Source organism: Balaenoptera musculus, chromosome 1 (genome assembly GCF_009873245.2).
Source record: "Balaenoptera musculus isolate JJ_BM4_2016_0621 chromosome 1, mBalMus1.pri.v3, whole genome shotgun sequence".
NCBI lineage: Eukaryota > Metazoa > Chordata > Mammalia > Artiodactyla > Balaenopteridae > Balaenoptera > Balaenoptera musculus.
In genome coordinates, this window is record NC_045785.1 from 104111288 (window position 1) to 104127201 (window position 15914).

Sequence of the window (15914 nt, forward strand, 5' to 3'; positions counted from 1 at the left end):
CGTGTGGAAAACAGATTCAAGTAAAGAATGGTTGTAGGAGACCAACTGGGAGGGAGGCAATGGCTGTAGTCCAGGCAGGGGATGATGCAGCACAGGCTAGGCTGGAGGTGGTGGTAATACAGAGAGATTCAAGATCTATTTAGGGCTTGATGACAGACTTTATGTGGGGAATAAGGAAGAGGAAAGTGTTAACCCTAAAGTTTTTTTGCATGAAAAATGGAGGAGATGATAATGCCGTTTTACTGAGACAGCAAATTCTTATATAAAAAGTGTTGTCAGACTGGGCTTCCCCATCCTGAACTTGGGTAATTAATGTTTTCAACTTACTGCAAGACTTTTATATTCATCCCTGTTGATTTTTTCATTTCTTTGGCTCATACTTCCAGTCGGTTCGGATGTTTAAAAATCTTTAGTCTATCATCCAACATCTCCTGTAAATCCTCCCAGCTTTTTATCATCTACAAATTTGGTAAGTCATACTTTGTAATCATTTACTAAGTTGTTATTAAGCATGTAAAAAGAGAACAGAATTAAGTACAGTGCATCCTTAATAATCTCTCTTCAGGTTGGCACTGGTTCATTAAGCAATACAACTGAGGTGTGTAACTAGCACCAGCAATAACACTGAACACTGAGGATGTGCCTAGCACTTAATGTCCATTATTTAATTTATTCTTCATGAAGTTAATTTTTTCCATCCTCAAATACTCATTGAGCTCTTGTTATATGTCAGGAACTGAGGTAGGCACTATAATCATCCCCATTTTAGAGATAAGGAAACTCAGGCTCAGAGGTGAAGTAACTGGTCCTAAGTAACACAGTTAGTAAAGGACAGAGTTATAATATGAACCCCAGCTTGGAGACCCTCCAAACACATGCTGCTAAAAATTGAGTTTTTATTTTGTATACTTAAATTTTATATTTTTTTAATTCATAAGTCCAGATCTAAGGTGTAAGTGAGCGCGCGCTCATTAGGAATTTTTCCAGACCAGTTTCTCTGTTACTTATATCAAAGAACTTCTCAGTATTATCTCTAATACATATTATAATTTCTACATATTTTTCATGGCATCACATTTTTAGTTAAACTGAGGGCTTTTTCCCACACCTATCCTCACAAAGTTCAGTTTGTTGATCAGATAATACAATTCTTCTCTCTTCATCTCTTCTTTCATGGTCAGCATTATAAATGATCCTGTTCAAATTCTAATATCTTTATTAGGTTAGAAACCAATTGTAGAAGTCTAAGAAATGAAGATTTTTTTTATATAGGTGGGATTTGCTATTTACATTTTAAGAAAAATTGCTGTATTTCAAAAATATTTTTTATAAAATGGGATAATTGAATTTCACAATATTCCCTTTGCACACAAATAATAATAACAAAAAGTTGCGAAGTTGGTAATTTAAGAAAATAAATGCAAATAAGGTAAACAAGATTCTGAACAAACAGGACTCCTCCTGTCTCCAATTCCAAAGAAATATTCCCAGAAGAAGAATGTTCTGGTTTAAAAAAAAAAAGAAAGCAAGTAAGAATTAACCCAGAACGCACTTGGTTTTTACCAGTAAGTCAATTTCATTTCAGAAGTGTGACACTCTATGTCCAGGAGGTATATAAAAAAATTCTCTGCCAATATCAAAACTCAATAAAAAATTTTCAGTTTAGACAAAGAATAGTTGTTTTATAAGGCTTATCAGTGCAAGACATTATACAGCCAAGAAAATGTTACCAAAAATCTAACTGGCTAGGATGACTGTCATTTTAAAATTCAGGAACACAACAGAGGGGTTTTACCAAGTAAAGTCTCAGCACTCAGCTTCTAACACATTGTAGGTTTTTCAAAGGCTGCATTTATTTAGTTTTAACAACAACAAAAGAGCCACATCTACTTAGTTTCTCACTTACATGCAAAACATACTTCTTCAAACATCAAAATAAATGTTTCCTAAGCACTAACATACCTAAGAAAATTCACTCACCTCTAAGTTTCTGGAGGTCCTCCTTCAAATCAGGCCCTGCCAGCATGAAGATACTTTCTGACACAGGATTCTTATCAGTAAGGCTTTCATTGCTGGTATTCACAATAGCTGTACAGTTTAGTAATGCCACATCTCCTTTCCTGAGGAAAATAAATAAATAAGAGCAAGTGTGGGGAAGAGGAGGCAGATAAGAAAGCTAGTTTCTAATTGTTTCAAAACATTCTATCTTCACTCCCTTCACAACATTGGTTTTACCAGTTCACAGGCTTAAGCAATAGTAAAAAGTTGTTCCTGATTCGGAAAGGCTAATATGGCATCTCAGCTAGATCTTGAACGCAACTGCTATAACCCTGAAACCCACAAAACCATCATGTCATTCCTTTGCTTCTTTCATATTCCTCTTACATTGTAACAGAGTCTTACAGAGCTGAAAGTAGGTGGTTTAAAGAGTTAAAACACAGCAACATTATTCATAATAGCCAAAAAGTGGAAACAACCCAAATATCTATCAACTAATGAACTGATAAACTGAATGTGGTATACCCATGCAGTGGAATATTACTTGGCCATAAAAAGGAATAAAGTACTGATTCATACTACAACACAGATGAATCTTAAGAACATTATGCTAAGTCACAATTGATTCCATTTATACGAAATGTCCAGAATAGGCAAATCTATAGAGATAGAAAGTAGATTAGTGGTTGGCTAGAGCAGAGAGTTGGGGGCGGGGGCATATACTAGCACACAAGCTTAAACAGTAGTAAAAAAAAAGTTGTTCCTGACTCAGAAACGCTAATATAGCATCTCAGATAGATCTTGGATGCAAGTGCTACAACCCTGAAACTCACAAAACCATCACGTCATTCCTTTGCTTCTTACGTAAGAGATGTGTGTGAGATGGGGAGTGACAGCTAATGGGAACAGGACTTTGGGGTGATGAAAATGTTCTAAAATTGACTCTGGTGACGGTTGCACAATTTTGTGAATATACTAAAAACCACTGACTTGTACAATTTAAACTAGTGCATTTGTATGGTATATGAATTACATCTCTAAAGCTTTTTTTAAAAACAGAAATGTACTACTACTACTACATGCAACAACATGGACGAACTTTCAAATAATTGTGCTGAATGAAAGAGGTCAGACTAAAAAAAGAGTACACGATTCCATTTATATAAAGCTCTAGAAAATGCATACTAATCCATAGTGACAGAAAGATGAATGATTGCTTGGGGATGTTGAGGCACGGAGGGGCAGGAGAGAGGGATTACCAAGGGACACAAAAAAACTTCTGGGGTGATAAATATATTCCCTATCTTGATTCTGGTGATGGGTTCATGGGTGTATACATGTCAAAATTTACCAAACTGTACACTCTAAATATATGCAGTTTATTGTATGTTAATTATGTGTCAATAAAGCTGTAAATGTGTATGCAAAGTAATATTTCAATAATGCAAGGGTTCACTAAAAAGAATCTAGAAAAAATTATGAAAAAAAGAATCTAGAAGAAATTATGAGAAAGTATTATTATATCATGATATGATTTAAACAAGGAATTACCAGAGAACCACTTTTCCATTGATATTCTTATTGTAAAGAAAAGGTGATCTAATAGTCTCTTCCTGATATGTTTCAGCTGCAGTATCAGAAGTAGTTAATTGTTCTTCACAAGAATTGCCCCAGCTTGGTAGTGTATCCACATCCACAAACTGGGAAGGTGCACCCAAGGGATCCATGGAATGGGAACTTCAGCTTGTCTTTTCCCAAATTCCTCAGCAGTTCAATATTCACTGTAGACTTTAGCTTAAGAGAAAAGAAAGAAGCATTTTAATAGAGAAGCACAAGTATTACTTTACTTCTATTAGAGTAAAAAACAAAACTCTGCTGTGAAATGCTCCAATAGTACACTGTGTGATTATAGTCACTTAAACAGTCCATTAAAAAATCAAACGTACAACAATGAATTACTACAGCTTTTTTAAAACAGGAAGAAAGAGGGATTATTTAAACACAAATTATTTTCAAAGAATTACAGTCATTTAAATAATCACATGGCCCATCAATTCTACTTTCCAGAAACACAGGACTATTCATTCAACATTCATTGAGTGTCTGCTATTGGCGGGGTAGGGGGAGTGTCAGGTGCTGCAAGAGATACAAAGATAAATACTATGTACAACTTACAAAGTTCAGTCTAATACGGAGGACGAGAAGCAGGGAGGTTACTGCAATCAGGTAGTAAGAGATAAAGGTCTGAACTATGTAGAGAAACAGATGGAGAGGAAGGCATAGATTTGTGAGGCAATATACAAAGGAAAAATTAACAGGATTTGACAATTTATAGACTATAGTATATGAGACACTGATGTGGTATAAGGTTGGTTGTCCAGAAATGTAGAATTAGAAGAGAAGGGTGATAGGAAGACACATAGTGTCAAGTACCACAGAAACTCATGGGAAATTTAACATGATACTTCATTTGGCAATAAGTCAGATAGCTATTTCAGTAAATAGCTAGATTCGTTCATTCAGTAAACGAATGGTAGATTCGTTCATTCAGTAAATCTTTATAAGCACCTATATGTGTCAGGTATTGTTCTAGTCACTGGGGATATGGTGAATAAGACAGAGCAAGTCCCTACCCTTAGAGAGCTGATGCTTCCTTGAAAGCAGATGAAAAACGATAAACAAACAAGCAAGCAGGTATCTAATAGAACGACTGGAGGCAGTGAGTATTATAAGAAAAAGGTTATATCTGAGTAGAGAGCTAAATAAAGTGAGAGAGCAAGCCATGTGAAGCTCTGGAGGGTGCGTCAGGCAGAGGGAATGGCAAGTACAAAGGCCAAAAGGGCAGGGAAGAGCTTGGTCTATTCCAGAAGAGCGCAGAGGCTGGTTTGGCTAGAGTACAGCGAGCTAGGTAATGAGTAGCAGGTGATGAGGCTGGTGAGCCAAGGAAAGGCCAGATGATCTAGTTTGTAAGCCATGGTGAGAAGTTTAGATCTTAATGTAAATGAGGGCGAGCTATTAGAGGGTCCCTATAAGGATAATGACTTAATATAAATATTTGAAAAGATTACTCTAGCTACAGTGAAACTGAGTGGGGGCGAGAGTAAACGCAGAGACCAGTAGAAAACGACTGGAGCAATCTAGGTGATGGTGATGAAGGTGGTGAGGAATGATTAGAATTGGAATGAATTTTGAAGGTAGGGTCAACAAGACTTTCTAAATGCACCTGAGGGGGTGAGGGAAAAGAACAGAATCAAAGGTTACTCCTAGATTTCCTGCTTGAGCAATTAAATAGATGGTAATGCTACTTATAGAGAAGGAAAAGACTGGAGTAGGTTGCAGGTGGAGTAATAATCAAGGTACTTTTTTCCTTATGTTTTGCACATGTTAGTTTGAGATGCCCATTATATGCCCAAGTATGTATATCAAACATGCAGTTGGCTGGCTACATGAGGCTAGAGCCCAGAGGAGAGGTCAGGCTAAAGATGTAAATTTGGAAGTCTCAGCATATGGATGGTATTTAAGACCACCAAGAGAGAAAATGCAAATAGAGAATAGATCCAAGGACTCAGTTCTAAGGCCAAATTTAGAGGCTGGAAAGACGAAAAGTTAAAAAAAAAAAAGAGAGAGAAAAGCATTGATAAGAATGGAAGGAAGATCTGGAAAGTGTGGTACCCTAAAAGCCAAGTGAAGGAAGTAATTTTAGACAGAATGCTCAAGAGGGATCATCTAGGGTTAAATGCTACTGAAAGGTTGAGTAAGGACTAAGAACTAATTAGTCGGTTTGTTAAATTGGAGATCGCTGGTAACACTGAACATACATGAGAGCAGAGAGATGATTAGGGAATGACAGCTGGTATGTGAACTTCCTGAGAAGCTTTTCTGTATGATCCTAATGTTTGTTAAGACTCAAGGAGAAAAAGCATGCCTTTCTATACCTAATTTCTTGCTGTTTCTTGCTGAGAGACATGGGATACTAATTGGAATGAACCATGGATTTGACACAATATTCTAATTCCTGCACCAACACTGTGTGCTAGGAAATGTGCTCATTTATATAACAATTTCAGAAAGGCCTTGTAGATGATACCAGGATAAAACTGTATCCGAGGATTATTCTTATTTGTTACTAAGTACTCCTTTGATATTATTTTGAAATAAAGAAACTAATTTAATCTAGAAGTTGGTGTTTAGTCCCTCCAATTGGCCTTTGAAACTAGAGGCAACCACAAGTCCTGTTGATCTGTTCACAAGTATTCAGCCTGGAACTGGACAAGCTGAACAGAGTACAAGTGAAGGCTACAGTCACTGTCTATGGCTGAACTGCCTTGAGCTCAATGGAATGACACCCTGCAGAAATTCATAATTTCAAAAAATTATCCACAGGTTTTTGGTGACGACTCATGCTGAAATTTCTTAACCATAATATTAAAAATTCCATTAAAAACAAACTTAGTTTTCATTTTGCAAACTTGAATGTCAAATTACAGGACAAAACTACTTCTTTAAAATAACTTTTCTTTCCAATTCTAAGTAATACTCACTTACAGAACATTTGAAAGATACCAAAAAGTAGTTCCTACCTTTTTCTGTGATAGGTAAAATCATAAGGTACGTACAATTTTGAATCCAGTTTCTTTAGTATTTTAAGGTAAATATTTCCATATGCAATTACACTTTGAGGCAGAAGCAGAATGGTAAAAGCTTGGGCTCTGTTATCGGAAGGCCTGAGTTTGGGTTGAGGACCTACCACCTAATAGTCATATTATCCTTGACTCTAAACCAGAGTTTTCTTATTTCTAAAATAGGAGTAATGTACTACTATGGTTATTGTGAGAATTAAATGATATAATCTGTATTAAAATTGCACAGCAGGGACTTCCCTGGCAGTCCAGTGGTTAAGACTCTGCCTTCCAATGCAGGGGGTGCAGGTTTGATCCCTGGTTGGGGAGTTAAGATCCCACATGCCTCTCGGCTAAAAATCCAAAAATACATAAAATAGAAGCAATATTGTAACAAATTCAATAAAGACTTTAAAAAAATGGTCCATATCAAAAGAATCTTTAAAAAAAACTGCATAGCAGAGCACCTGGCACCAAGCAAGGCACAATGAATGTTATGTTATAACTTTCTCAGAGCCAATGTGAAAGTCACCTGCACCACTGTTGAGATAAAGAGATGTTTTCATGTGTGGCAAAGACCAAGACACTCACTGTCAAAGACCCTCTAACGAGCATCAGATAAACCAAAAACAAATTGGTGAATTAAGATACACTCTTATTTATCTCAATGTCTGCCCTTGTAATGACTTGTTAATCCCTAACACCTAGATCAACCCTACATCTGTTTTCTCTGATCTGCTCCTGTGCCAGTAGGGGAAAAAAAAAAAAAATCAGAAGTTATCCTCTCTGCTGTCAAAACAAATACCTGGTTTCCTATGTTAGCTTGGCCCTCCATCAACACTAACAGAAAATTGTTTTGAGTCATTCTTGGATGACTCTATGCTATTCCACACAGCATCTGTGATAGACAGCCTCCAAGATGTCCTTCAATGATACCTGCCTCCTGATATTAATGCCCTTGTGTAGATGCCTCCCATACTGAATAAGGCGGGCCAGTGTACCCAACTGGATATTGCAGAAATGACAGCGTGTGACTTCCAAGGATGGATCATAAAAGATATTGTGGCTTCTGCCATGCTCTCTTGGACTGCTTGCTCTGGGGAAGTGAGCTCTCGTGACATGGGGACACTCATGCAGCTCATGGAAAGGCCCCTGTGGGAAGAAACTGAGAGTTCCTGCCAACAACCAGCATGCACTTCCAGACATAGGAATGAATCACCTTGGATCCTCCAGCGCCAGCTGACATCTTGACCACAACCTCATGAGAAACCCTGAGCCAGAACCACACGACTAAGCAACTTTTGAATTCCTGACCCATAAAAACTGTGAGGTAATAAATGCTTATTTGCCTATTATGTCCCAGGCATTCATTCATTCAAGCACTGTTAAGTGCTGAGTCTCTGTCTAATGGAAGAGATAGCCCCACAAAAATCACACAAAGATATAAATACGTAGAAATACATACAGTTAAAATCTGTGATAAGTGTCCTACAACAAAGAAGGGGCTACTTAAATTGAAGAGGCAGAGAATGTCTCTTGCAGACAGTGAGAGTTGAGACCAAAAGTAGAAGAGTTTTACAGGCTGCGGAAAGGGTACACCTGAGCGCCTTAAGGCAGGAAAGAACCTAAGACACTAAAGGAACAAAAGAAAGCCAACTGTGGAAGTTACAGTGAACCACAGGGTATTAGATATGTTACAAATATGCTTTCTAATCCTTACAATAATCCTGCAAAGTAGGTATTATAACACTTATTTTACAGTGAGGGCACCAAGACCCAGAGGTTCAATTACCAGCTCAAGGTAACAGAACTAGTAAGTGGTACCTTGAGATCCAAATCAAAGACCAGCTGGCACTAAAACCCGTGCCATTTCCATTACATCATATCACATTGCCTTCCGTCTTTTCCTGATGCTCTGAGAAAAGAGAAGTCATTGTTCAAATTATCTTAATTTCTCTCCAACTCAAAATGTCTCTATCTTCATTCACTCTTTCCAACTTCCAAGTGATTTTCGGGTATATTCCACACTTTTAAGCCTGCCAAATCACCTTCATTTAAGCATTTTACTGCACCTGACTAGCTTTCCTCTAAGAGAATGTAATGACATCAAGTATTCCTTCACTACATCTGATCTCTCCTTCCCCTGAGTCTCCTACTCTCAAATTTTTTCCCTACCCCATTTCTTCAGAATACCAACAAACTCCTCTTTTCACCATTTAACTTTAAGAGTAATCTGTTTCGCAGCTCTACTTCCTTTCCCTCCATTTATTCAACCCACTGCAATTCTGCTTCCATCTCTATAGCAATACTAAAGCTGCTTTTTCAAGGTCAACAATAATTCTCCAAATGTCAAGTCCAAGAGCTAATCAAATTTTAGCTGCAACCACTATTGATTATTCCCTCCCTGAAACTCTATTATCTTCTTTGACAGTACACTCTGGTGGTTCTCCTATATGTCCAACCACGTCTTGTCAGTATAGTTTGTTGGATCTTCTTCCAAGATCTTAAAAGTCATTGTGACACACAAGATACTGAGTGTTGAATGAGTAATAGGTAATGTTCAGAGCTCTTATTGTAGAGCAAAATTTAATGGCATTATATGAAAGTGTCATGGCATTTAACAATGAATTCTTTTTCAGCTCCAACTCTAAGCAGAAATGTATTTTTGTCATCAAAGAGATTTAAATCTCCCCCTCCCCCAACACACACACCTTGGCAATAAAGCAAATGGAGCAGCAAAGCCAAGCTAGGCAGGAAAATCTGATCCCTGATCCTTAAGCAACAGTGGTTCTTAACATTCTTGGAGTCACAGACCCCTTGGAGAATTACATGAAATATAAAAACCCTTTCATCACCCAAATTGTGACTACATGAGCTCATACAAGCACAGGTCTGGAAAAAAATCTGAGGGGTTTCCCAGACTCAAATTAGGAATCCCAGTGATAGAATACAGAGTGCTCAGGTAAGGAAAGGAGGAGGGGAAGGCTACAATAATCTACAGCTTTAGTCAGAATTTTGGATAACATTAAAGAGGAACAGGACTTTCCACTGAAAATCAATTGATCAGTTCTGTATTTTGAACAGGTTCATAAGCAAACACAAAACCTTAGTAAAAACACTCCTGAAGCAAGACATTTACGTCCCAGGATCTCAAAGTTTACATGTAACAAACAGAAGGTTGCAGAATCAGATCTATTTCCTTAGCCATACTATCTTAAGGGTTATCATCAGTACCTCCCTAGATGAGGATAAAGAGAATCCACTATGTACCTTTTACAATTCAAATTCATAATGAGTATATAACAGTTCTTATTACACTATAGCTCATCTTTTTTTTTCTCAAAATCTTGTCATCTTCTAGTTTAAGAAGTCCTCCAAATAGTGCTTTATATGATTAATTGGATTGGTTAGAGGGATTAGACTTTTATTGTTCAAGACAGGGCAGAATCAGGCAGAACGTCTTGGATCACTGTCTCAAAAAAATCTGATTTTTTGTCTGAATAAACAGAAAATGATATCATTTAAAAGAGAAAAGAACTTTAAATCTGTTTTCTTATTTTTCAAAATGCTTACGTTGATTAGATAGGCCTGGATAAAAGTACAAAGAGAGCTGGTCCATGCTTTTGATCTGCATTCATTACCAGCTCTATTTCACTGTTTTTGTATAAATTATAGGTTTACCATTCTTTATGTCTTTATGTCTTCGTATTTCAATATTTTAAACTTCAAGGTACTTAAATATTTCTGCACAATACCCCTATCCCAACACCAAATCTATTATATTAAGAATCATTCTATGCAAATAGAAAGAATGACTTTTTCTTTTTAGAAAGTTACTTAGATGGAAAAACAAATGGAAGAAGTCAAATATGTCAACAATAAATACAGTATAACAAAAAGATTTCTAAGTTGTGTCAACAGCCCAGGTCAAATTTAACACCATCATTCAAAACCAGCCAAACACATGCTCTAATGGTGAGTTAGTGGTACCACCTTCATATTAAAAGAACTTTACTGTGTTTCGTCTGTCGATGTCTAAACTGAAGAAGATAATTCCTGTGTACTGGTTTACATGTGTGTGAGTGGCAGATTCTGGGTCTGCTGTGCTGTGTCGTGACTGTCAGTGTTTCTCTAGTTTTGCAGTAATGCCGTGTTGTTATTTACGCTCTGACAGACGTCACGTGGTAGGTTCTTTCTCAGGAACTCAATTTAACTATTATTTATTGATATATCATTGCCTGTGAAACGCTTCTACTGGCACAACTTATTGTTAAAGTTTTGAATCCAAAAAAAAGAAAAAGAACTTTACTATGTTTCAATTATAAAATTAATACATTGAGCAATTCTGAAACTTCAGAAACTAAGGTTATGCTCTTGAAGTAGTGCATTGGGAAGTTATAAGATGCATTATCTTAGCACTCAATCAAAGTTGCTTACAACAACTTTCATTAAAATTATTTTTTCTGGGAATTCCCTGGCGGTCCAATGGTTAGGACTGGAGAGGGCGTGGGTTTGATCCCTGGTCAAGGAACTGAGATCTGGTAAGCCACGCGATGCAGCCAAAACATAATAATAATAAATAAAACAAAATGATTTTTTTCCATTTGTGATTGTCCTTTCCCATAATATTTAATAATGTTAAATTAATTTTTTTAAAAGATAAAATCATGACTCATTCTAATACAAAAATGAACATGGTTCAAGATTTTATTTAACTCACAAAGGAACCAGCCAGATGGTTGATAAAGGGAGTCCCAAAATTGGGCTCATTAAGAGATCAGGAATACTGAAATGAATGTACGTGAGGCAAAACTTCCACTCAACCGCTAAAAGACATGTAGAATTTTCATGTCTACAGATAAAATGATTTAGTATTGACAGTAGTTATCTACAGTTTATACAGCTGTAAAATAACTTTCTTAGAATCAGATAATACAAGGGGTGTCATCGATATGGAATCTAGACTATGTATTAAAGCACGTTTTTTCCTCATATATATACACATTTTTTCGTATATTAGCCATACACGCTCACCTAAATGCTCCCTTCCCCATCAAACTTACTGAAATAAATCTATTGCCACAATTTCCTCCCTTCTCATTCATCCAACCCACCGTAGGCTTGTTTCAAACACCTACACTGTTACATCTATTTACAGCCTGATCATATTAATTCTCTACTCTTGTCATTTTCTTGAATATGGAAGACTAGGTGAACATGTCTTAAAAACTCAAGAAACGCCTGAAGAAAATCAGGTAATATAGATAAAAGTCTATTTTCTAAGCTGGCTGCAGCTATCTTGAAGGCACAGGCTTATTTCTTTTATATACCTATATGTTAGCTTTAATCTTCCACAGCTACAGACATCAGAACTCCTTTCTAAACACTTTTATGCAGCCCAAGAATAAAATCGGACAAAACTGCAAGAAAGAAAAGCTAATTCCCACTTGGTGACAGAGCACCTAAAGCCTCAATTACCAAGCAAGGAGGAGTCAGCCCTGATCACTTCCCCCTCTGGCGACCAAGGAGCGGAAACCCAAAGCCAGACCAATGTCACTCCAGGGACTGCGGAGATCCAGACAGCTCAGCATCCTAGGCTCAGCGCCTACCCAGCCCTGATTCGAGCAGCTCTCAGTCCGTGAAACGCCCAGTCCACACTAGCGACCAGACAAACTCGACTCCTGCACCCCAGGGCGCGCGCCTCCCCAGGGGCTAGAGCACCACTGTCCCTTGTGCCCGGGTCTGCCTATCCTCTATCTTCTGGTGGGTAACTTCTCCCCGACAGCGCCTCGGGCGAGAGGAACCAGACCAACAGCGGGGGTGAGGGGGTGGGGCCTGTGAGCGCCAGGCTCATTTTTGCGGAGAACTGACAAAACCAGCCCTCTATGCCCGCACCCCTAGCCCTGGCCGAGTCCCGTGCGCCTCCCGCCGCGCCCCCGGCCCGCTCCGCCCCGCCTTCCTTCCCGGCCTCCGTCCCGCCTCTCACAGCATTCCGGCGGTCCCATCCGTTAGGTAGGCACGGCGGGTTAAGTTCCTCGTGGAAAGCGGCCGAGCGGCATCCCCAGACAACCCTTGCCAGGAGCTCGGCGGGTAAAGCAAGCCAAAGTCCCAGGAGGCTGGAAGGACCAGCCGCAGGAGCCCTGGCAGGCGAAACACCGCCTTCCGCTCCCGGCCGGCGCTCACCAATCAGAGCCCTGCTCTTACGTCATTTCCCCCAGAAGGCAAACGGAACGTCGGGCGGAAGAGGCTCCTTGAGCGGACCCGGAAGGGGTGGGTTCGACGGGTGAGTCCAATCAGTCCGGAGCCTCGTGGAGGCCAAGGTAGGTACCGTAGGTGCGCGGCGGCTGAGCGCCTTTGTTCTGCTCCTCGGGTTTGTTTGGTCCTGGCTGAGACCTTCCTGGTGCCAGCCGCAGGCAAGGCAGGGGGATTTGGGGCCGGTCTCGAGGGTGGAGGGGCACCTGGGCCACTGCGGGAGGCCCACCGCCGTCCCCGGGAAGCCGGCCGCGGACACCCGAAGCTGGTGCGTGCGGTGTTGAGCTCGTTCACCCGGCGCCTGCAGGGCTCGCCTGAGGATGGTCTGGCAGCGTGGTGGGTGTGCGGAACCCCCACTTCACCCTCTCCTGATTGAAAAATTGGTTTAGGGACATCTGACAGGTCTGTTCCGGCGGTCCAGCCTTTCAGCGCATCATAGAAGCATGTTTTCGGGGGCTGTGGCTTAAGAAGCAGGGATGGTAGGGGCATAGAGGGAGGTTAGGTCGTGAATTCTCTCCGAAAAGCGTCATATACACACATGCGTGTGAGACACAAGTGACCAGTACCAAGTTGTATGGAAGATCGTTGAAGTTTTGAGGCAATGGAAAAGGCTTCCAAAGGAAGTGGGCCTCAGAGGGTAACACTTAGGTAGACGGACGAATGCATGTTATTCTAAGGGAGAGGAACAGTTTGAAGAAGGCAGGGTGACAGGACAAGGAGGGAAACCAGCTAACCTGACAGAAAATTTTATGCGAGAACTGAAGAGGAACAGATAGGTTGAGTTCTTGGGAAGTGCACACAGTTTAGCTCTTAAAGGGTTTTGGGGTAGGATTAGTGCGTTTGAAAAGATTAGTCAAGTAGTATTAATGACTTTTAAAAGAAAAGAATGAAAAACATGGAGGTGGAGGTGCTACATAGTGCAGGAACCCAGTGATAAAGAGCTGGAACAGAAAGTAGTGGAGAGAAAAGGATCCTCCTTCAGAGAAACAGGTAGAAGTAGTTTCTGACAAAAGAGAGGACGGAGGCAAAGAGAAATAGTTTAGTGGTTAAAAGAAGAAATTTTGGAGTTTGGTTTGTAATCTGGCTTTGGCAGTTAAAACCAGCTGAATGACTTTGAGCTAGCTATTTCACATCTCTGTGTCTAGTTTCCTTGTCTGTAAAATAGGGATAAGAATAGTACCTATCTTGCAAGGTAACTGTGAAGGATCCTTTTAAGCACTTTACATGTATTAATCCACTTAATTCAATTAATTATGATTAATCCAATTAATAAATATGAAATTAACTTCATATGTTTACTCGGTTATATACATTTTAATGTATCAGTTACCATATAGTAAGCACTCTTTCAGTATTGGCTGTCTAAATAATATTAATGAGCCAAAGGTTACTACAAGGTTTTGAGCCTGAATGGCTTGGAGAGCTGTGTGTTTTAGAGTCAGAAAAAAATGAGCAGGGTTCAGGAAGCAAGGTAGGTTTGGTTTTATACATGTTAAATGTGATACTGCAAGGTATTCCGATGGGGATGTCTGGTAAGCTCTTGGAGCTATATAGTTAGTATTCAGGTATGTGGGCCGGACTGGAAGTAGGGATGTGATGGGTCCCTGGGCCTAGGCATGCTGTATGAAGCCTCCAAGGAAAATATTGTGGTAGATGGCGGAAGACTACCATGAACAACAATTACAGTTAAGGGGCTGGGGCCAGAGGAGTAAGATGAATTGGTAAAGAATTGATCAAATGGCCCAGGTTAAGAGCGTTTTTGCCATGTTAATATTATCTTCCCTTCACTTTTAACTGGCTTTATGTTGGTTCCTAGGAGAAGAAAAATGAGGCCTCTAAGTGGTCATTAAAAGAAAGTATTAGTACAGGCATTGAATATTTTCCTGTTAAAGTAGACTAAAACATCAGGTTGTAATAGAAAGAGACCCTGTAGCATTAAACCAAACAAACTGAACCAACAACAACAACAAACAAAAACAGCTCCAGAAGAAGGCTGTAACTTCTGTTTAGTATTCTTGTGTTTTTTAAGTTGCACCGGTGTTTGGGGGGAATACCTTTCACATTTCCATATTAAGAGCAGGCAAGCTTAATTTATCTCCTTCACCAGTTGTCTCTTATGGTAACCAAGTGTTTTCAGTGAATTTGATTTAGTGCAGTTGTTAAAACCAAAGCTGGGTCCGCCCCCCCTGTGGGCAGTCAAGCCAGTCTACTGACACCAGGTTGTGGTGAAGGAAAGTGCAGCATTTATTGCAGGGCCCTCAGGAGAAGGTGCAGCTAATGCTCAGAAGACACCCCTCCCACCCACTGGCTTTCAGGGAAAGGTTTTTAAAGTCAAGGTGAGGGAGAGAGGGTGGGGCAAGTGATCAGCTGGTGGGCATTCTTCTGATTGGTTGGTGATGAGGTAATTGGGAGTCAACACCATCAACCTTCTAGTTCCAACTGGCCTGGAGTCTACGTGCCGGTGGTCGGCATTCAGTTAACTTCTTCCACCTGGTTGGGGTTTCAGTATCTGCAAAACAGCTCAAGAATATGGTTCAGAATATTATCTCCATAGCCCTAGAGGAGGAACCTAAAGATCCTTGATTTTGTTTAATGGCTAAAACTATTTTTATTTTGTCTTACTTGATTCCTTTGTTTCTGCATTTTCTCACTTCTCTGATTACATTTGCTCTTTGGAACTCAGGGAAGGCTTAGGAGGCTAAAGGTTTTCTACTAACGGGAGGCAGGTGGAGGACACGGTGCGGGGTGGAGGGGTGGGGGGCGAGGTGGGGGTGGGGGGCGGCGGTGGTGTCTGACCTGGGAAGGCCCTGTAGTGTCCTGCTCGGTTACACAGGAACTATGGCAACTTTGAAAAACAGTGTGCCAAGTTGTGGTAGTAGTTTTTGTGTGCCAAGCGGAGGTGGCTGCCCTGCTTTGGAAGTCCAGGACAGACCTGCACGTATTAGTTACAGTAGTTCTCAAAGCGGGGAACTCAGCAGCAGCATTACTTAAGAACTTGTTAGAAATGAAAAATCTCGGGCCCCACCCCAGACCTACTGAATCAGA

The 15914-nt window shown here is 40.0% G+C and overlaps 2 protein-coding genes across 3 annotated transcripts in view; one reads left to right on the forward strand and one right to left on the reverse strand.

Moving 5' to 3' along the window:
* GDAP2 (ganglioside induced differentiation associated protein 2) overlaps positions 1-12826 on the reverse strand; it is a 71741-nt gene extending 58915 nt beyond the window's left edge. Inside the window, exons 1-3 of the mRNA XM_036849178.1 lie at positions 12604-12826; positions 3550-3792; positions 1981-2120 (exon numbers count right to left, since the gene is read on the reverse strand). Coding sequence (XP_036705073.1) covers positions 1981-2120; positions 3550-3725 — 316 coding nt within the window. The 5' untranslated portion in view covers positions 3726-3792; positions 12604-12826. The remainder of the gene's footprint in view (positions 1-1980; positions 2121-3549; positions 3793-12603) is intronic.
* Positions 12827-12858: 32 nt separating this feature from the next.
* WDR3 (WD repeat domain 3) overlaps positions 12859-15914 on the forward strand; it is a 47720-nt gene continuing 44664 nt past the window's right edge. Inside the window, exon 1 of one of the 2 annotated variants that reach the window (XM_036849160.1) lies at positions 12859-12937. The gene's annotated coding sequence lies outside the window, so the exon portion shown is untranslated. Of the gene's footprint in view, positions 12938-13184; positions 13206-15914 lie in introns of those variants that run through there. The other variant, XM_036849169.1, reaches the window with a different exon arrangement.